This window comes from Dama dama, chromosome 12, assembly GCF_033118175.1.
Source record: "Dama dama isolate Ldn47 chromosome 12, ASM3311817v1, whole genome shotgun sequence".
In the NCBI taxonomy this organism is placed as follows: domain Eukaryota; kingdom Metazoa; phylum Chordata; class Mammalia; order Artiodactyla; family Cervidae; genus Dama; species Dama dama.
In genome coordinates this window covers 94205148-94228196 of record NC_083692.1, presented here as the reverse complement: position 1 = coordinate 94228196, position 23049 = coordinate 94205148, and the positions used below count along the sequence as shown (strand labels likewise).

Genomic DNA, 23049 nt, shown 5'->3' with positions numbered 1-23049 from the left:
TTTTTGTATAGTTCTGTGTATTTTTGCCACCTCTTCTTTATACCTTCTGCTTCTGTTAGGTCCATACCATTTCTGTCCTTTATTGTGCCCATCCTTCCATGAAATCTTCCCTTGGTTATCTCTAACTTTCTTGAAGAGATCTCTAGTCATTCCCATTCTATTGTTTTCCTCTATTTCTTTGCACTGATCATTTAGGAAGGCTTTCTTATCTCACCTTGCTATTCTTTGGAACTCTGCATTCAGATGGATATATCTTTCCTTTTCTCCTTTGCCTTTTTTGTCTCTTCTTTACTCAGCTATTTGTAAGGCCTCCTCAGACAACCATTTTTCCTTATTGCATTTTTTTCTTGGTGATGTTTTCCATCACAGCCTCCTGTACAATGTTAGGAACCTAGTGGTAATATACGGTACCATCTAGTGGTAATACATAGTAACTGCACTGTTGCAGAATTAAAGTGAAAAAGTGAAAGAAAGTGAAAGTGCTAGTTGCTCAATTGTGTCTGACTCTTAGGGACCCATGTACTGTAGCTCACCAGTCTCCTCCATCCATGGAATTCTCTAGATAAGAATACTGGAATGGGTAGCCATTCCATTCTCCAGGGGATCTTCTTTCCAACCTAGGGATTGAACCTGGGTCTCCTGCACTGCAGGCAGATTCTTTACCATTTGAGTCACAGGGAAGCCTCTAAAGAAGGTGAAGACCCAAATTAATCTTGAAACTGAGTTGAAGGATTTAAGAAATACTTCCCTTCAATTTCCACAGAAGGGCCTTGGTATAACTGCTGTGAATTTAATGATGATAAAACACTAAGCAAAGTTAAAAGTGAGAAAGTAATTAAGGTGAAGGTAGTGAAAGCAATAAATGAGTTAATAAAAACTGAATGGTACTAACGTAGAACAAAAATAAACTCTTGGTCATCTTCCTTTCGAATTCATATAGTATTTGGTGATGAAGAGGAATTCAAAGAGACTGTTTTACTCAGAGCAAATATATGCTTTGTATTAATAGAATGATAATAAAATTGGACAATGATAATACAATGATAATAAAATTGGCTGAGAGAAATATCAATAACCTCAGATATGCAGATGACACCACCCTTATGGCAGAAAGTGAAGAAGAACTAAAGAGCCCCTTGATGAAAGTGAAAGAGGAGAGTGAAAAAGCTGGCTTAAAATTCAACATTCAGAAAACTAAGATCATGGCATCCAGTCCCATCACTTCATGGCAAACAGATGGTGAAACAATGGAAACAGTGACAGACTTTTATTTCTGGGGGGCTCCAAAATCACTACAGATGGTGACTGTAGCCATGAAATTAAAGGACGGCTGCTCCTTGGAGGAAAAGCTATGACCAACCTAGACAGGATACTTAAAAGCAGAGATATTACTTTGCCAAAAAAGGTCCGTCTAGTTAAAGCTATGGTTTTTCCAGTTGTCATGTGTGGATGTGAGAGTCGGACTACAAAGAAGGCTGACTGCCAAAGAATTGATGCTTTAGAACTGTGGTGTTGGAAAAGACTCTTGCGAGTCCCTTGGACTGCAAGAAGATCCAACCAGTCCATCCTAAAGGAAATCAGTCCTGAATATTCATTGGAAGGACTGATGCTGAAACTGAAACTCCAATCTTTGGCCACCTGATGTGAAGAACTGACTCAATGGAAAAGACCCTGATGCTGGGAAAGACTGAAGGCAGGAGGAGAAGGGGATGACAGAGGATGAGACGGTTGGATGGCATCACTGATTCAATGGACATGAGTTTGAGTAAGCTCCAGGAGATGGTGATGGACAGGGAAGCCCGATGTGCTGCAGTTGATGGGGTTGCAGAGAATGACATGACTAAATGGTTGGACTGAACTGAAAATTGGATACTTCAAAGAGAACAGGCAGAATATTTCCATTCAATTTCATGTTATTTATGCATGCTTCATTTAAACAATTATTAATCTTCCTTCCTATTGTTTGAAAATTGATGAATGAAGAAAGTGACTTATAAAGGTTCTTCTTTATTTGTGACTCAGTGTAGACACAGTTCATTTTTTAGGTTATTAGGATCATGATTTCAAATTCTATTTATATGAAATATACACCAAGGATTTTTAAAAATTTTTAAAATTTACATACCTGTTCTTCTATTTTATCTTGTCTGTCAAGAGCAGCTTCAACAGCATCAAAGAACTCCTCTTCATTAATCAAACTGTTTGGGCCTTCCTATTCAGACACACAGGGGGGTGGGGGGGGGGGAGTGGTTGATTCAAGAAAATAGAAAACACTGATAGTCTTGGCATTAATTCTCAGAGAAAATTAAAAAGTGAGTTGTCAAACATTTTGGAACCAGTTATTACACCAGATAATACACAAAGATGAACAACATATGTTCTATGCAAAGTCACTAGTGTTACAATTAATTCACTCACTCGGGACTCAAATACTTACTATATATTCACCAACACTGTGTTAGGGCAGAGACAGTTGAACAGGGAGTTGGTGAACTATATGGCCAATTCCAGTCCACTGTCTACTTTCAGAATGGCCTTTAAGCTCAGCATTTCATTTTCAAGTGGTTGAGAAACAAGAAAAGATAACATTTCAAAGAATTCCCTGGTGGTCCAGTGGTTAGGACTCTGCACTCTCCCTAATGAGGGTCCAAGTTCAATATCTGGTTGGAAAATTAAGACCCCACAAGTCAAGCGGTGTGCCCCCAACCCCCAAATCACAACATGGGAATTGTATGAAATCAGAGCTTTACTGGGACATAATCACACTCATTCATTTATGGACTGTCCATGTCTGCTTTCATGCTACAGTGGCAGAGTTGAGTACCTGTAACTTGAGTACTTGTCAGAAATCATATAAAACTGTAGGAAGGCTTTAAGTACAAAGTTGCAGAAGATCTATAGCCAATGAAAAGTACCGACAGGGTTTCTGAAGGGGCTCTTCCTAAGCAAAGACAATTACATCATAGACAAAGAAAAGCTGAACTGACGCTTGAAAGCCTGCTTAGAACGGTAGAGCAGTGGCTCTCAATCACTTGAGGAACTGCCTGGGGAACTTATTAAAATGAAAAATCCCAGGCCCCAATTCAAAGAAATTACTTTTTAGTAGGTCTTGGGTAGAGCCAGGAATATGCATGTTAATAAGTCCTCCAAGTAGTTCTAATGCAAGTAGAACCTCAGCTGCATCACAAGATAAAAATACAAAGAATAACAGCAAAATGGAAACAAGCAAGGTATGTGCATATCTTGCAGTGATAAAACACATTTAAGTGGACTGAACAACAAGTAGACTATATGCGGAACAGGAGCACTGTTGGGGTCCAGAGTAGGCTACCCCATGGTTCTCAATGGCATATTGAGTATTTTGAATTAAAGTTACTTAAGAAATGTCCAATGCAAGAGGGACACTCTGACACTCCAGTCTCCCTGAAAACAGGAAGCAAATCTCATGTGAAATGTGCATTCCCTGCATCCAGAGGTTGCTTTGTTGTTGCTGCTGAGCTGCTAAGTCGTGTCTGACTTTCAATCCCATGGCTTATAGCCTGCCAGGCTCCTCTGTCCATGGAATTTTCCAAGCAAGGATATTGGAGTGGGTTCCCATCTCCTTCTCCAGAGGACCTTTGTGATCCAGGGATCAAGCCCTGGTGGATTCTTTACTACTGAGCTACTGTAGGAGGCTCCATCATCCTATCAATTCCTCAAAAATTTATTGTTTCTTTGTTGAATGAACGTAAAAGCTGACTGCCTTGGCCTCTTTCTGTGAGAGGTCTTTCTGTGAGGTCCCATTTCTGTGAGACCCCGCCATGCAGATGAATTAAAATTTGTTTTTCTCTTGTTAATCTGTCTCATGTCAAGTTTATTATTAGTCCAGCCACAAGAACTCAAGGAGGGTAGAGGGGGGAATATTCCTCCCCCCAGCAGCTTCATATTATGGTTAAACTGAAGGCTGAAAAGGCAGGCTTGGGTTTACATTTCCTAAATTTTTAAATATACAAAATAAGACAAATGAACTATTGTGGGTCTGTCTGGAATCTTCCCAATTAAGACTGAAAATTCCAAGTCACCACGACTCCATCAAAAAGTCTGTAGTAACTCATCCCTACCCTGCCACAGACTGGGGCCCCACAAGAAGAGCGGGATGAACTGTGCTGTGGCGCTTCTGTTATTTGGCACAGGCATATCAGAAATCTTAATTCAGTGCAACAGTTCTAGAGGATCCTGCGAAAGTCACTTCAAAAACCCCCTGAACTTTTTAATTTAACTACAGCACATATAGAAGTGCACATCTCAACGAATTACCAAAATATCCCTTTGGCACGTGGATTATTCTGAGCTAGCTGAAAACAAACAAAGGCCTGAAAGAGTCAGAAAGAAACTTTGATCTTCCCCTCTTCATGACCTACAAATGTTTTAGATAGAGTCTCTGTGCCCAGAACAGAGCAATCACTAGAGACATCTGCAAGGAATGTGGGCTAGATGTTATGAGGGAAACTCAGCAGGATTTAGAGACCAGAGCCTGCAATGTGCCATTCTTTCTTCGTGGCCCAGCAAACACTGGTTTACCAAACACCTGCTTTTCCGTCTTCAGGTGAATTACCTCACCCCCGTCTTTTAAGCTCCAAACCAGCATGTCCCCATCTTTTGTCTTTAGCTTAAGATGGTATTTAAGGTGAGGGTTTCGGCCATTTTGGGGAGTTACTCAGTTTCCCTGGATTTCTCCCACACAGACATATCATTAAACCTTGATCTTCTCCTGTTAATCTGTCCTGTGTCAATTTGTCAATTTAATTTTTTAGACGAGCCAGAAAAAACAAAGAAAGGTAGAGGAAGATTTATTCCTCCCTAACATAACCATCTAATGACCAGCTATATCATGGAAAAGAGTCCTGCAGGGCTCCCTTTATAAAGCCAAAACATTTCAGACACTCAAATGTCAGCAGAATCACTTTGGTCTCTGTTGATGTTACAAAGCCATAAAATATCCAAAATCAAAGGTTTTCTAATGATTTTTAAATTCTACTGATCATAACCACATCTATAAGAAGTTGTAATGCTCATTCAATCTATTCAAGAGTCAGAGTCTCAGGAGTCTACCAATTGGGAACTGCAGTGTTAAAAATCTGAGGAAGAACTGGAATAAAATTTCCTTTATTAAAAAACTTAAGATCTCACTGCAAAAAAAAAAAAATTGTAAAAATGTAAGGAGATAAATGTTGTGATCACGTTACAGCATATATGTATACTGAAAGTTGCTCACTCATGTCTGACTCTCTGCAACCCCATGGACTATACAGTCCATGTAATTCTCCAAGCCAGAATACTGGCATGGGTAGCTTTTCCTTCTCCAAGGATCGAACCCAGGTCTGCCATATTGCAGGCAGATTCTTTACCAGCTGAGCCACAAGGGAAGCCCAAGAATACTGGAGTGGGTAGCCTATTCCTTCTCCAGCGGATCTTCCCAACCCAGGAATCGAACCGGGGTCTCCTGCATTGCAGGTGGATTCTTTACCAACGGAGCCACCAGGGAAGCCCATGTGTATATGTGTGTGTGTGTGTGTGTACGCATTACACTGTACACCGTAAACTTACACAATGTTATATGTTAATTATATTTCAACAAAGTTGTAAATAAATAAATGTCCTCTGAAATAAAAACAAAAAACTTAACTTTTCTATCTCATTAAGCTTACCAAGGAAAAGAGCTATTTATTGCTAAGTCTATGGGACACTTCGAGTCTTTATCTTACTTGCTTATTAGCAGAGTTTATGTTAATGATCTTCATTGGTGCCATCATCCCCTTAGTTCAGTCCATTCAGCTGCTCAGTTGTGTCCGACTTTGTGACTCCATGGACTGCAGCACGCAAGGGTCCCCTGTCTATCACCAACTCCTGGAGCTTGCTCAAACTCATGTCCATCAAATCGGTGATGCCATCCAACCATCTCATCCTCTGTCATTCCCTTCTCCTCCCACCTTCAATCTTTCCCAGCATCAGGGTCTTCTCCAATCAGTCAGTTCTTCGCATCAGGTGACCAAAGTATTGGAGCTTCAGCTTCAGCATCAGTGCTTCCAATGAATATTCAGGACTGATCTCCTTTAGGATGGACTGGTTGGATCTCCTTGCAGTCCAAGGGACTCTCAGAAGTCTTCCCCAACACCACAGTTCAAAAGCATCAGTTCTCCAGCACTCAGCTTTCTTTATAGTACAACTCTCACATCCATACATGACTACTGGAAAAACCATAGCTTTGACTAGATGGACCTTTGTTGACGAAGTAATTGTCTCTGCTTTTTAATATGCGGTCTATGTTTGTCATAGCTTCCCCCTGGGATCTGTAATTTCCCATCCTCTTGGGCTTCCCAGGTGGCGCTAGTGGTAAAGAATTTGCCTGCCAGTGCAGGAGACATAAGAGAACAGGGTTCAATCCCTGGGCTGGGCAGATCCCCAGGAGGAGGGCACAGCAACCCACTCCAATATTCATACTTGGAGAATCCCATGGACAGAGAAGCCTGGTGGGCTATGGTCCACGGACAGAGGAGCCTGGTGGGTTACGGTCTGTAGAGTCACAAAGGATCAGACATGACTGAAGCAACTTAGCATGCACTTGGGCTTCCCAGGTGACGCCCTCTGGGAATGCACCAGCCAATGCAGAAGACATGGGTTCATCCTTGGGCCAGGAAGAGCCCTTGGAGCAGGGGAATGGCAACCCACTCTAGTATTCTTTGCCTAGAAAATTCCATGGACAGAGGAGCCTGGTGGGCTATAGTCCATGGGGTTGCAAAGAGTTGGATACAACTAAGCACGCACTATGCACTGGGAAAAGCAAACACTTTTTCGGGTTCCCAAGCAGGTTCCTCCTCTGTCTACTCCTTAAATGTGAGTGCTCCTCAGGGTTCCACCTTTGCTCTCCCCACAGCATTCTTACTATTTCTATGACTTCGGTCATCATCTGAAGATTCCCAAGTTCACAGCCTGCCATCTCACTCCCAAGTGTAGATCTTTACATCTAGTAATACGTATGTTTCAGCTTATATGCACCATGTCTAAAACCTGTTCTTCTTCCCTCTCCACATCAATCTGTGTAAGGCAGAAACCTGGGCCTGTTCTTGAATTCCTCCTTTTTTCCCTCATTCAGTCACCACATACTACTTTGCAAATATCTGATTTGTCCATGTACATTCCTACTGTTCTATCCAAATTCAAGCTATCTTCAATTCTCACCTGTAATACCGAAAAAAGTCTCCAAGGCCTTAGTCACAACTGTCATCTTCAGTCCACTCTCCTCACTGCAGGAAGTAAGAATGACTTTTCTAAACTGCAAATCTGGAAAGTTCCTGTGCCTCAAACCCACTGCCTGAGGCAGATTTTTCCAGCCAGTCTCGCCACTCCCTACTTCGGCTAGGCCCCACCCTCCACATATAAATGCTTTGTGTTACCCTGTGGCAAAATGCTCTCTTTTCCTTCTGGTCTTCAAATGTTTTTTCTTCAGCGCCTACAAGCAAACACTTTCCAGGCTATCCACTTGGTTAACAAATACTAAGCTTAGTCACTCTTAAGGTTTCGGCTCAGATGTTACTACACCTGGAAGCCTTCCCTGACTTAATATCCTCCCAGTGTTAAAGTGTTCCATAACAAACATTCTAATCACCCATTAACTACTCTGTGTTTCTACTCTATGTACTTAGTTGGGTTCCCTGGCAACTTGGTGGTAAAGAACCCACCTGCCAATTCAGGAGACCCGGGTTCCATCCCTGGGTTGGGAAGATCCCCTGGAGAAGGAAATAGCAACCTACTCCAGTACCCTTGCTTATGAAATCCCACAGACAGAGGAACCTGGCAGGCTATAGTCCACCAGGTTGCAAAGAGTCAGACGTGACTTACTGACTAAACAACAACAACAAGGTCCCTGGGGAGGATCCTTGTTTGTCTCATTCTTAAAATATCACCCATGCCCAGCTGGGCTTCCCTGATGGCTCAGCTGGTAAAGAATCCACCTGCAATGCAGGAGACCTGGGTTCGATCCCTGGGATGGGAAAATCTCCTGGAGAAGGGAAAGGCTACCCACTCCAGTATTCTGGCCTGAAGAATTCCATGGACTGTATAGTCCATGGGGTTGCAAAGAGTCGGACACAACTGAATGACTTTCACTGTCAGTGTTTATAAAACCAAGATAAATGATGATGATGATAATGGGCTTTTAAAATTTCATTCATGATTTTAAAATGGTTGCTTGTTCACTTTTATGCCTAGAGGTGTCTTGCATTAGTTAAATCTTAAGGAATGGATTTAAGATTGTAATTTCTGAGGCTACAGATGACAGAAACAGGTAAATCTTTGTTCAATAACTAGAACACTTTGAATGTTTGATAAGAATAAAACAAAATCATATTTTGAATTAGTATCTAAAATCCAATGGTTCAAAACTTGAAAAGGAGAAAAAGGTGTAAGAACAGGCACTAGTTTAAGGATTACATAACTTGAAACTACAGGGATTTGAAATAAAATTCATATTTTATGACAAGATAAAAATTTTAACGTAGAAAAAAACTCTTCTCTGCCCTTTGGCCCTCCCCTTTCCCCTCCGCTATTTATTGTATATCTGCATTATGCATCATGACCAAATCTTCCCCATCAGGAAGAATACCTGCCTAAGGGCTTCCTTGATGGCTCAGCTGGTAAAGAATCCGCCTGCAATGCGGGAGACGTGGGTTTGATCCCTGGATTGGGAAGATGCCCTGGAGAAGGGAATGGCTACCCACTCCAGTATTCTGGCCTGGAGAATTCCATGGACTGTATAGTCCATGGGGTCGCAAAGAGTAGGACATGACTGAGCAACTTTCACTTTTCAATCCTAAAGTGCAATAGTTTCCTAGTATCAACAAGACAACGCCTAAAAAGATAAACTTCTTTCTTGATCCCGTAAGGCATCACACAACATCACTTTGTTCCTGTAGAACTGGGTTGTGCCAACTGTCAATATTACATCATTTGATGTACTGCCCCATCTCAAAAAACTTACACTACTGTGCTTTGACTTCTAATGCGCAGAACAGCTCTCCTCAATTTGGCTTGAATACAATTTTCCATTTCTTTCTCAGACAGACTGATTAATTTTCATCAACATGCATGGTTTAGCTGGCAGGAATATCAGATACCCACTAAATGACACTTGGGAGCCCACATAGAACCAATGCTCAGTACCAAGCATGGGCCCATAGAGCCCACCATCTTATCAGGACTCCTCAGGGGTTCTGGTGAGTTCTCCTAGTATCCAAATCTCATTGTTTGAATGACGATCCTGAAAATTTTATTCATGCTATTTCACTCAAGATTTGTTGGAGTCTCAAGGGGCACTTGTGCATTTCTTAGGCAGGACCTACGGCTTCTGGACAAGGGGCCCAGGGAAACACAGATGGCTGGGTATTTGTTAAATTTGGCTTAAATTGGGGGGAAAAAAAAAGAGGGCTGATACATGGTCTGAACAAAGCTTTTGTTAGTGAAATGAGAGAATGAATTACTCAGCTCTGAGATTAAGGGAGCTCCACTACAGTCATTAAGTAAATTATTAAGTAAATACTACTCATGGGGGGAACTGAGGGGGAAGCACAACTGAGGCCGATAACCTAGAGCTCTAAGCACCCGTGCTAGTTGCAGACGGCCACAGGGAGAACCATGCCCTGTGAGGTGAACTCCTTGGGGCTAGACTCAGAATAAGCACACATCTGATCCGCCACACTGTCCTCAAAATCTAGTTCAGATTACATCTCATATCCCACATCTGAATTAGGCTACAAAATAATGAGAAACTGTGCCTTACAGCCAAACCCTTTGGATGGACCGTCACCAATGAGAATACCAGCTGGGTTTATGTATGCTTGCAAGTTCTTAAATGCAACTAGAGGATTTCACCCCTAAAATGGTCACAATAGGTTCTTTTAGCACTTCCAAACTGATTTTAAAAATCAGTTTTCTTTTCTAAAATTATATTAGCAGGGAAAAATATTCATCAGGCTAGCTTCTTAGACCCGTTGAGTGGGAAAGTCTACTAAATTGTTAAAATTTCACAGAGTTCTCATCTTAAATATCGTACCTATTTTAATTGGTATACATAAGCCCCCAAAGACTTCAAAATTTCAAAAATCTAATTGAAAGACTTGTTGTAGAAGGCTAAAAAAAGATTGATGATATAAAAGGTACCTAAACTTTAACTGCTATTCCCCTCTATCAATAATCTTCCGTCCTAATTGCCTTTCTACTCAGAAAACACTATCAAATGGTTCCTTTTAGGAAAGGGAACACATGAGGCTTGTAGGCAAGCCTCTTCAGATCAAGGGCCACAGTTAGAATTTCTTAAACCCAGGGAGAATCCTCAAAATTGTTTACAAATGGATTACCAAGCTGGGAGGTGGGAAGCCAATGGTCTGACTAAACCGACCATAGGTGATACTTGAAGCCTGATAGGAATTTGAGAGGGCTAGCTGGGAAGAGGCTCTCCCCCCGCCCCGCCCCCTGTAAGCTAAATAAAGGAAAGAAAGATTCCAACGTAAGTGAATGGGTATGTCAGTCCTTTGGTGTCACTGAGATGGCCACCCAATTCTTTGAGAAAGGGGGGAAAAAAGCGCCAAACCAAAAAACTTATTTTACAAATCTAGCCTTTACAGCACCAGAAGTGTGGCTCCAGAAATAATCCAAAGCCCACCAATCCTTTTACCACTCCCAAAATCTCCCCTATTTATCTTAAGAGGTTTGTAAATAGAGGGGAAAAAAAAAAATTCTGGCCTTGAGGTGGGGTAGACAACTTGTTACTTGACTTCTCAAATAGAAATGTTAAGTGTCTCTCATAAATACTAGTAAAAAGGGTTTAGCAATCTAAATAGGTGATCTTGATTTGTTGCATTTGGCAGAAACCCAATTAGAATTCAACCTCTTTTGTAACTTATGGATTTTATATCACTACACCTGATTTCTGGCTGAAATTTAGTAACAGGTACTATGAGGCCTCTGCCTGTGTGTTTTCTCGTATCTATATATGACTGCTGTAGATGTGTGGTACTGTCAGAATTATTTGGTAAAATAGCTCTATTTAATTGGTTTAAAGGCAATTAAGCTCTTATCTAAGTGCTCAGAAATATATAAGAACCTGGTCAGAATGAATTTCAAGTTTATATGGTCCATGATATATTTAGTACTGACTTAATATCTGTTATTAAGTTAGCTTAAGCTTGTTGGCTTAATTAATACAGACATGTCTTTAGAGCATAATACTTTCATTATACTTAAATTTACTACAAATCAAATAAAATCTTAGTATTTCTGTTAGAAAATTGTTCAGCAAGGAAAAATAACAACATGATGAAACTTTTAACCCTTCAGGAACAATTTATTTGGGAATGTCTATATAAAATACTCCTTCTGGATTTTGGTAACTTGAACTTTAGAGTTGTGCTTAATTAAATTAAATAATGGGAATCCACTGAATACCCAAATCGTTTCCAAGTAAGATATTGGGACATTATTTACAGAACACAAGTTTCCTTTTGCAGAGAAACTCCTAAAAGGTACTTAGAGGATTATTAATATGATGCCACATTAAGACATTTTCTGTAAGAAAGTGAATGTTTTCTAGAAACAAATAGTATTTATAAACCGGCCAATCTAAAGAATAATGTAAAAGACAGTTTATAAGTGCTTACTTTTTACTAGAAACTAGGTTTTAAGGTTAAGAATTATAATATTACAACTAAAGCTACTAAAAGAGTAAGGGAAACATTTTAGTATGCAAGGAAGATGGGAAGCATGTTTTCACTGAAAGAGTACGAGAGGGACTTCCGGGGTGGTCCAGTGCCTAAGAATCCACACTCCCAATGCAGGGGACCCAGGTGCAATCCCTGGTCAGGGAACTGGATCCCAGATGCTGCAACTAAGAGTTCACATGCCGCAACTAAAGATTCTGTGTGCCCCAACTAAGACCTGGTGCAGCCAAATAAATACACAAATAAAAAAATTTAAATATATGGATAAAAAGTATGAGGAGTGGAAAGGCTTTTTTTAAAAGGGGAAGATGGGATAGTTTTGTCTTAGAGCTAGACGGTTGTTTCTGAATGGAAATGAAAAAAATGGAAAAAATAATATGGATACAGAAAGTTGTTAAGGGTTAAGGAAAAGGAACACTGAGAAAAGAGTTTTGTACAAGGTTGGGAATGGCTAAGATAAGACTGAATTAAGAAAATTATTTTTAAAGGTAAAGTATATGAAATTTGAATTTAGTTTTCTAAGAAGACAAAGTTTTCTTAAAACACTGAGCTGCTTTTAGTAAGAGATAGTGTGAGTTTCTTTGCCTTTTGGTGATTTACTACAACCTTTGAGCTCTTTTACTGTCATGCTGGTTAAATGACACTGACCTATGATCCTATTTAACCAGGTTTTTGAAAGTTTTTGGTATTTTTGACAAACTTTCCAAAGATCAACTTCTAAGTGAAGTTCACCGGACCTTTAGTTAACTTTGAGGTTTTTTAAAGGGTCCCTGGTATATCTCAAATTATTTGTTTTCTCTCCATCTCAGAGAGAAGAGTAATTAAAAATTGGGCTTATTTGGTATGTTAAATTGCATGGGAAGCATTGTCAAATTTGAGTGGTGATAACACTTCTGACGTCCTATTAAATGGGTAAATGTTATTACTAGAAAGTCTAGCTTCACTGGGGGCTCAAACAGTAAAGAATACGCCTATCATGCAGGAGACACAGGTTCCATCCCTGGAGGAGGAAATGGCAATCCATTCCAGTATTCTTGCCTGGAAAGTTCCATGGACAGAGGAGCCTGGTGGGCTACAGTCAACGGGGTTGCAAAGAGTTGTTTATGACTGAGCAACTAACACTTTTATAGAAATTCTAGAAATTATGTGGAACTCCTAAAATGTCCTGGTAACATGTTATCAGTTATAGTTCTAGAAATTATCTTAAATTGTTTTATGTCACAGCAGTAACCAAGTTTGTCAACTGGACTGGAATCAGGTCTTTACCTTAACTTTTCAAATCTTTTGTAATTTATGGAAAGTTATTATTTTACTCCAATATCCGGGCAAAAATACTTCATCTTCAAGAAGATTCATAAAAAGAACAGTACAGAAACCTTACAAGTACAGGTTTCTGATAACTTTCAGATCATACCACTGAACTGGCTAAGAAATTAAAGACTTCTGATGGAAAACTGGATGGTTTCATAAAACTGCTAACTGAATATTGAGATGTAGGATTAGTCTCACAGGACTGAATGAACTTATGAGTATGGTTATAATTTTTGTTTTTTTTTTTTGTCTGAAATACTATTCATTTTTAATCTGCTTTCCAGATATAAAGGAACCCTTAAATTACACCTCTGTATATAGAACTAAAACATTTATTTTTTCTCCCTACCTGATCCCTTCAGAATCTGTAAACTCTTAGGTTCCCAGCAACTTAACCAGGCATACAAGGAAGGCCACCTACTAACAGGTGCAGGAATCTCAAGGAATTCAGAAACTCATCTAAACCCAGCACCCAACTCTACATTTATCACAGGCAGAATCCATGACACGCTTTGGTGTGGCTTTCCTGGCCTTGAGAGTTTAAGTTCAATCTGAGATGGAAAGTTCCATCACAGCCAATTTAAAGAGTCTGTATGGTCAATTAATCAGACATTTTGTGAACAAATTAGTCTTAATGTGGCTGTATTTGGTAGAAATTAGGGTAATTTTAGAGCGAGAAAGATAATGTTTAAGTGGATATTAAATTCTAGTTTTATTAAATGAGGTCTTCACTACTGCCTAAGATTCTTTTCTGAGATAGTTTCCTTGTTGTCATATTATTGTAAAGTTTAGTTATTAAAAGGGCACTCGAAGTATGTTTCTGAAGCTTATCACAGTAATTTAACTTTGGATGAAGATCAGACGTGCCATGACCTACAACCAGGAGATTATTCCTACTGGAAAAGGTCTCAGATAAAGGACTCAGTCACATTAGAACGGACTGTATTAGGCCTCCTCTCCTAAATAAACTGCAACTTCTATTTCTGACACCTGACTTCAACTAAAAACAGTATTACCAGACCAGCACAAGAAGACATCTGAAGGAGACAGCTAATCCAAGATGCTGGACCAGGTCTGTATACTGGTAACTTTGATAACTGCTTACGCTCATTTTTTGGTGGGGTGGGGGGGAACTCATACCTTTGCTTATGAATCAAATGTATTTCTTTCTTTAGTTCAGTCACGCAGTGGTGTCCAACTCTTTGCAACCCCATGAACTGCAGAACGCCAGGTTTCCCTCTCCATCACCAACGCTGGGAGCTTGCTCAAACTCATGTCCATCGAGTTGGTGATGCCATCCAACCATCTCACCCTTTGTTGTCCCCTTCTCCTCCCACCTTCAATCTTTCCCAGCATCAGGGTATTTTCTAATGAGTCACTTTTTTGGTTTCAGTTTCTTTCTTGGACTCAATATTTGCAAGTTTAAAATTAATCTAATTACTGGGTTTGGGGCCAATTACCCATGTCCCAGGTTGCCCTGCTGAATTTCTCCTCTCCAAGGCTCTAACTGGATGGCCCTTGGACATTTTATTTTAAAGAAACTCTAGCGCCATGCAAGCTAATATCACTGCCAATATCCCTAAGTGACATGCTCTTACCTGGCCAAGTAAAGATGCCTATTCTCAATCTAGCCATAAATAGCCCATTTCATTAGATGGTGAATATTGGGTAGCTCCCACAAGGACACAATGGATTTACAGAACAAATTCATGACCTTGGTTTTTCCCTGGTTGGTTAGGAAAACACATAATTCATTTGCCTTGGGCTTAAGGTCCCTTATGGGTAGCTTCTGTCAATCTGTAATGTGAGTACACTGGTAGCTTCTGTCAATCTGTAATGTGAGTACACTGGTTCCTATCACGTTTCCAATGGTATGACCGTTTGGCCACAATATTTGATGACACATGAAGATCTAGATTTCCACTTTGAGCAATCTCCCTCCCAGTTTAGGGGAAACACTAGGAAAAGAGTTCAGTTTAGGAGGATCTTGGCTTAAATCTCTATTAATGATGTTGTTGGTCCTCCTGACCATTTAAATTACAGTTTGTGGAATTACAAAGTGATAGTTTCTTGCCTTCCATACTGTGTGTCACTTGCTAATAGTAAAATAATGATGTCTAAACAACTTGAATTTGTAGATCATGTCTATATAGTGCTCTATAAATTAATGGGCATACATAATGCACATGTGAGGAAATTTGGGTTAAATCACATTGGACAACCTGGAATCGGCTCTCAGTACTTGTTGAACATTCTGCTGGTGTAACTCCCCCCGCCAAAAGAGAACTGAGCTATTGGGACCCAGCTTAGAGAGACATGATGGATTTATCAAGAGCAGGTGAGCAACAACCCTGGCATCAAGGTACCAAATATTTGATTGCCTAATGCTATCAAAAGGTTAACGATCAAAAGAGGGAAACTGTGAAATAAAATTAGTATTTCATGGCAAGACAAGAAAAATTTAAGTGTTTTTTAAAAAAACTTTTTCTCTGCCCTTTGGCCTCCCCTTTCCCTGCTACTATATACTGTATTATCTGCATCTTGCATCATGACCAAATATTCCCCATCAACAAAAACACCTGCCCGATCCTAAAGCACAATGTTCTCCTAGCACCAACTCCTTAAAAGATAACCTTCCTTCTTGATCTTGGAGTGAGTCATGTTACCTACCAGTTTACACTTGCAGAAGAGAACTGTGTAAACTGTCAGTATTACATCATTTAACTTGATGTAGAGACTTCTGTCTCAAAAACACTTCTAATGGATGGAACAGTTCTCAGAGCTTTCTGAGATGCTGTTCCTGGTTTATAATCCTCAGTTTGGCTCCAATAAAAATGTCCATTTCTTTCTTAATTTTTCATCAACAGAGAATTGAAGAGAAAAAAAACTGAAGTTCCCTTAACTATTAAAAGAGAAAGAGGGAGGTGCATTTCAACTAGGTGGGAAAAAGATGGTTTAGTCAACAATTCCAATTGGATTATAAAATTACAGACTCCTCCATTACATCATAATTTTAAAAAAAATCAGATGTGTTAATATACCTAGAAGAGATCATTAAAAAAAAGAACAGAAAATATAGTTATTTGAAGTACAGTGTGAAAGGATTTCAATCTAAAATGGAATCTGACGATATGAAATGGGAATCTCATGCCTGTACCTGAAGAATGGAACTTAACTGAGAGAATGATTTCCCGTAAATGCCAGATCAGCAGAAGACAGAGCCTTCTCTTCAGACCGACGACCATCCGCCAAGTCTCTCTCCCCATCTTCAGGCCAATGAACTCAGTGCTTAGGCTCTGGCTGGACTTCCCTTGTCTGTACTCCTTGCCCATAAAATACAGCTGGCCCCACAGCCTCTACAAAACTGCCTCTAACTTGTTACTTGGCATGCATTTCCCAAATCATAATCTCTGCTATTCCCAAATAAACTCAATTTCTGGTAATTTGAGACTGCCTCAGTTTATACCTTTAGGCTAAAAAAAGAATGCTTTTTAAAACATGAAAAAAATATAAAGATAACTGTATCAAGACTGTGAGTTAAATACAAGAAAAGTATAAAATTTAAATGGCAAAACTAATAAGATTTTTTTTAACTGTTAAAAAGAAGAAAATAATTGAGAAATGAAGTCAGTCCTGTCCATCTTCTAAATCAAGAGAGGAAAAACACCCAAATTCTAACAATAAAAATATCAAGGGATGTGTACAAGAGAGCCACTAAAGAAGAAATGCAAATAACCAATAAACATTTTAAAAAGAAAGCCTAAATTACATCAATAAAGCAATTTATTTAAACTAATAAACATAGAAACCTATCACAAGGACCCTCCTTTTCTTTCCTCTGAAATGACAAAAGGGGAGACAAATATGAAATCATATAGTAAGTCCCCTACGAACAAACAAGTTCCATCTGGAGAGTGCGTTCGTAAGCCTAATTTGTTCGCAAGTCCAGCACAGTCAGCTCAGGTGCCTAACGAACACAGCGCCTAGGCAGTGCTGCACTGTGGTGAGTTACACCACTCGTCACACAGATAATGTAACACCAGAGGTCACAAAGGCACAGCCGCTTGTGGAGGGCGCACGCACACAGGGCAGCGTGCATCACACATCTGAGCCAGCCGACGTGACGGACATGCCGGTGCATCTTTGCAGTGAGAAAAAATAGGGCAAACTGTAAAGGCCCACAGTTACCCCCAAACAAACCTAAAACAGCAAATCAACCTGCTCAGCTTCAGAATAAAATTAAAATTTTTGTTTTAACAGCTAATATTTCAGTAATCTAGACTTTAAAATCCAAGACAATAGCTGATTATGTAATTTTTATACATTCTAGAAGGAATGAAATGACAGCTTGTTAATTTAAAAATATTATCGCTCGAGACTTCACACTATGGATTTTAACAGCTGGAAATCAATCCCAACATAAAAAATATGGTTAATAGCGGGTCTTTTTTTCCTTTCTAGAATAATAATGGCAAGGAATTTTTCTTCTACTTTCTTAAATACAATCTAATGTCTTTTTTTTAAACATTTTACTTCCATGTCAGTGATACTCCTTGCACTCCTACATGTGTGTGTATATGGAGATGCAGATTCTACTAACTGCTTAACAAATAACAAAATGGGTAAAGAAGCTGATTTCAGACATTTTTCAAACATAAAGGTGAGGCAATTAGAACAGTTCATGCTCTGCTATGGATAAGACCTCACAGTATACAGCACAGACTAAAATGTTTCATCAGTCAAGTTCTCAGGAGTTTTTCTCTGTAGGTTGCTTTTTGTGGGAGAAGGTGAGGGTGGGATGTTTTGAAAGAACAGCATGTATATTATCTATAGTGAAACAGATCACCAGCCCAGGTGGGATGCATGAGACAAGTGCTCGGGCCTGGTGCACTGGGAAGACCCAGAGGAATCGGGTGGAGAGGGAGGTGGGAGGGGGGATCGGGATGGGGAATACATGTAACTCCATGGCTGATTCATGTTAATGTATGACAAAACCCACTGAAATGTTGTGAAGTAATTAGCCTCCAACTAATAAAAATAAATAAATAAATAAATAAAAACACAAAAACAAAAGAACAGAATTAGGGACCTCCTTGGAGGTCCAGTGGTTAAGACTCTGCAGTCCCAATGCAGAGAGCACAGGTTCAATCCCTCAACTAAGAGCCCACATGCTTCACAGTGTAGGCAAAAAAATAATGCATCTATTGATTTCAAATAATAAAATTTAAAAAAAAGAAAGAGTTACAAGGTAATATCAATAAGTATAACCCTCACAGGCTAGACAGAAACTTGTCCTATAAAGTAGACAGGGCTAGTAATGAGCCTTTTACAGTTTTGTAGGAAAAAAAAATCTTTTCAGGGTAAGACTAGCATATATATTATAAAATATTCAAAATATTTAAAGGTTACAAAAGCATAATATAAAAATCACTTTTGTGACATATATTATGTTTTTTCCAGGTGTTTCTTTTTCTAAGACCAAAACTGTAATTTCATACCTCATAATCTGGTCCTCCAAAGTGGGATTTTTTCTTAAGTTCTGTCATGGCATTTTTGTATGCTTCCTCCACCCTTCTTCTCTTCTCACTTTCCTTTAAAAAATAAAACCAGATGAAGAATTTATCATGTGATATGGGATTTTTTTTACATTTCACCAAAATTTTATAATTTGGCCAAAAAAATAACTTTTACTCCTGTAAGAATTTTCTTCTGCTAAAAAAAAAAAGAAAGAAAGAAAAGAAAAACATGAGTATTCTTCTGCCCAAGAAAACACTTTTTTTCTGGGCCATATATCACATACAAGCTACCGTTAAGATCACCTACAAGGTAGGTCTGGAGAAGAAGTGGCAACCCACTCCCGTATACTTGCCTGGAGAATTCCATGGACAGAGGAGCCTGACAGGCTGCAGTCCATGGGGTCGCAAAGAGTTGGACATGACTGAGCACCTAACACACACACACTAGGTAGGCTATATATTTAAATGGATTAAGTAACTACCAAAGTGTCTACATGTTAAAAAAAAAAAAAAAAAAGAAGAGATAAATTAGCATCAGAGAAACGCCTATAATATATATTCATGTGTCTGTTTCCCCCAGTAGGAGCTAAATTTATTTTGTTATAGAGAAAAAAAGCAAGTAATGGATGCCAGGAAAAAAATAACTCAATAATTGGTAAAACCAGTAACTGCAAAAAAGATATTCTAGGAGATGTTTCTTATACTTTCCAACTGCTGGATTAAATTATTTTAGAGCTGTAAAAGAGCTCAGATTTCTACTTTAACCTTCTGCTTTTATAGATAAGGTCTATAGCTCTCAGAATCTGCTAAAAGATCCAAGGACAAAATTTTAAAAGGCTGGCCTTGGCACCAACCTCAAACTTTCTTTTTTAGAACAATGGACTGCAATGGATGAAATCTGATATTAAAGCCCAACAGAATTACTATTAATATAAAGAACCTAACACCTTTATTCCTTCACCTCAAATATTTAAGGGTTAAAGTCCAAACAGAACTCACACAGAGCTTAACCACTTCTAAAAACCCATTTGAATTAAGCTAGTGCAAATCAATGAATTAGTATAGTGGGCCTACAAACTGTTGTGTACTGAAATGAAGACAGGACTACAGAACCATCAGAATGGCTAAAATTAAAATATAAAAAATCACTCACAAAAAAATGACAATACCAAGTGCTGTCAAGGGTGAAAAGCAACTAGAATTCTCACTTACTTGCTGGTGGAACTATAAACTGATATAACTACTTTGGAAAACTGTCTACCTCTATACACCTAAAGCTACGTATATACCTCATGAACTGATAATTCTACTGCTTGGTATATGCCCAAATGAAAACAGTGCATATATCCACCAAAAATACACATAACAATGCTCACAGCAGCTTTATTCACAAGAGCCAAAATAAAAAAACGCCCATCAGCAGGACAAAGGAAAAAACACAGTAAAGTCATAGAATGAAAATGCACCATATAATGAACAGTATACAGGAATAATACTCTATAACAATAAAAAACAACAAATTATCACTAAAGGTTACAAGATGAAGGAACTTCACAATCAGTGTTGGGGAGAGGGTAGCCAGACAGAAGAGTATATTTTGTATGATTCCATTTACATGCTGTCCAAGAACAGGCAAAACTAATCTATAAGGATATATTAATAAGTTAAAACTGTGGTTACTTCTTGAGGCCGTGGTATGGTATGGAGTAGGAAGAGGCATGAAAAACCTGGGGGGTTATAAAACTTCCATGTTTTGATTTCAGTAGTGGCTACAGGGGAGTAGACATATGTATAAGACTCATCTGGCAGTACATTTAAGATTGGCACACTTCACTGTACACACATTAAACCTTAATTTTAAAAAATGAACAGCAATAACACTAGAAAGACCTTGAGGAAAGTGAATAAACATGTGAAATTATACACCTGTGAATCTATTAATATAAGCAAACATCTTTGATGAGTAGGTTTTCTCTTATTAATATTAACAACTAAAATTGCTTAATCTTAGAATTCTTGGACATAACTGGCTAAAAATTAAGTATACTTCTATAAAAGAAGGAATTATTTATACAGGTAACTGAGAAAAATCATCACCACTGAAGAATATTAATTTTAAATTATTTAACTAGAAGAACAATGGATATAATGTTAGAAATCTACATAAGAGCTATTAAACATAAAATTGGAGACTACAGAGATTTACATATATATTATACATATCTACTATATATGTATATCTACTATATACTAGATAAACATATATTAGAAATATACATAAAAGGTATACAGCTATTAAATAGCTATTATTTTATCAACTATCATGTATTTAATTGCTCTCATTAGATTTTAACATCCTTCAAGAATGACTTCCTGTTCATTACTGTTTCCTCATTTCCAGCTTACAGTTTAGCACACAACAAGTGTACAAATACTTCTTGAAAAAAACACAATTTCAATTAAACCTTATTGTTATCATTGTACTTTCCTTACCAATTATATCAATTACCTAAGTGAAGTGAAAGTCGCTCAGTCGTGTCCAACTCTTTGCGACCCCATGGACCATACAGTCTATGGAATTCTCCAGGTCAGAATACTGGAGTGGGTAGCCTTTCCCTTCTCCAGGGGATCTTCCCAACCCAGGGATCGAACCCAGGTCTCCTGCATTGCAGGCAGATTCTTTACCAGCTGAGCCAAGGACATGTTTGTTGATAAACAACTCTCTCAATTCAAGAATTTCCTAATCTTTACAGAGTGTGTGTATATATATATATATAAGAATATATATGTACATACATACTAAATATATGTGCATATACTATATATGCACACATGCATTTACATTTCCTGCAAAATGTAACTGGGACTCTATACCAACCTTGAGAAAAAACGTGATGGTGGAAAAGGTGAATGAGACTTGTAAGAGCACTATAAATTACAACTGTTTGCAGATTTCAATTAATACTACCATCTTTTGTGCTGTTATTTGGCTAAATGTGGTACCAAAAAAGTGTTTTTGTTTTCACAGGTTCTTTGATACAGTCTACCTGGTGCTACCCAGTAAAGAAAGAGAAGGGATAAGATTACCAATATTGAAGACAACTACAAATCCATGCCCCTTTTCAAATAAGAAATTTGATTGCCAAAAAGATGGGGAAGATGTGTGTTATTAATGGATTTTTTTAGGCAGTGTCCTTAGAGCACATGACTGGAGATGGTGACTCTCTAGGGAAGGATTAGTAGACTGGGGGTGGGAGGCGGGATGGGGGTGCTTAGGAGAAAGCTACCAAAAAGTTTTGAATAAGCTAATCTGGACAAGTTGAAAGGTTCTCTTGAACCGGTAGTCTAGTGAATTTAAGGGGGTGTCCTGTTTTCTCACACTTTATTTTTGTGAATTAGTAAAAATTCACTATGATCCACAACTGAAATCGTTGATGGTATAACAGTTTGACTCCAGAATAATAATGAAGTACCTGTATGTACCTTAAATGAATATTTTTACTGCTTGGTTTTAAAAGAAAACATATAGTCAATCAACCTGGCCTACTTTTGCCTGCACCCGAGAACACGCGAACCTTTTTCAAACATCAAGCGCTATTAAACTATAGCCGTTCTGCTGTTACGTCAGTGATGACACTGCTCTCCTTAGTGTTCTGCTCAAATTGCTAAGACCTCCAAACACTGCAAGCAGTATGACTCACTGATGGGTGATCGATTCTGAGTTAAAATATGGAAGAGTAAAATTCTTCTAATTCTGCTCCTTAATACCTCTAGACGAGCCTCTGGGCTCAGCTGCTGCTTCCATAAAATGATGGCACTGCACTACAACTAATTCTCTGAGATACGCTTTGGTTCTAACATTTTTATGATATTAAATTATAAACAAAAGTTTTCCTACTAAACAAATTCACTGAGCCAAATTCTACTTCACACTTACAACTAAAGATTCATATTATAACATTATCATCAGTGCTGCAGTTTAAACAAAGGTAGGGAAGGGGAACAGAAAGCAAATGTTCAATGGACAACAAAATGTGTGTTAAGCGACACCAGTGATGTTGGAAAACATACACGGCCATGAATGCAGTAAGTTAATATTTAACTTTATAAATCGGTATTTTTTATATACACCAAGTAGTTCATATAACTTAAGTATACATTCATGTCTTAGACAATAAAGCTGCTGCTGCTGCTAAGTCACTTCAGTCGTGTCCGACTCTGTGCGACCCCATAGACGGCAACCCACCAGGCTCCCCCATCCCTGGGATTCTCCAGGCAAGAACACTGGAGTGGGTTGCCATTTCCTTCTCCAAACAATAAAGCTAGGAAATGTTAAATGGTTCATACTTCTATTCCAAGCATTACTATTATCATTAGAAAAACTTTTATGTTAAAATCCAATGAAGAACGCATACCACACAATAACCAAATACATAACCAATGAATCTCATTAAAAAAATGAATTTAAGATG

The 23049-nt window shown here is 38.6% G+C and overlaps 1 protein-coding gene across 3 annotated transcripts in view; it reads right to left on the bottom strand.

Moving 5' to 3' along the window:
• Positions 1-23049, bottom strand: part of CERT1 (ceramide transporter 1) — a 122203-nt gene that overhangs the window by 23919 nt on the left and 75235 nt on the right. For all 3 annotated transcript variants that reach the window (XM_061158153.1, XM_061158152.1, XM_061158150.1), the window contains 2 exons: positions 18560-18652; positions 2126-2212 (listed from right to left, as the gene is read on the bottom strand). In XM_061158153.1, the coding sequence (XP_061014136.1) occupies positions 2126-2212; positions 18560-18652 (180 nt within the window). The remainder of the gene's footprint in view (positions 1-2125; positions 2213-18559; positions 18653-23049) is intronic.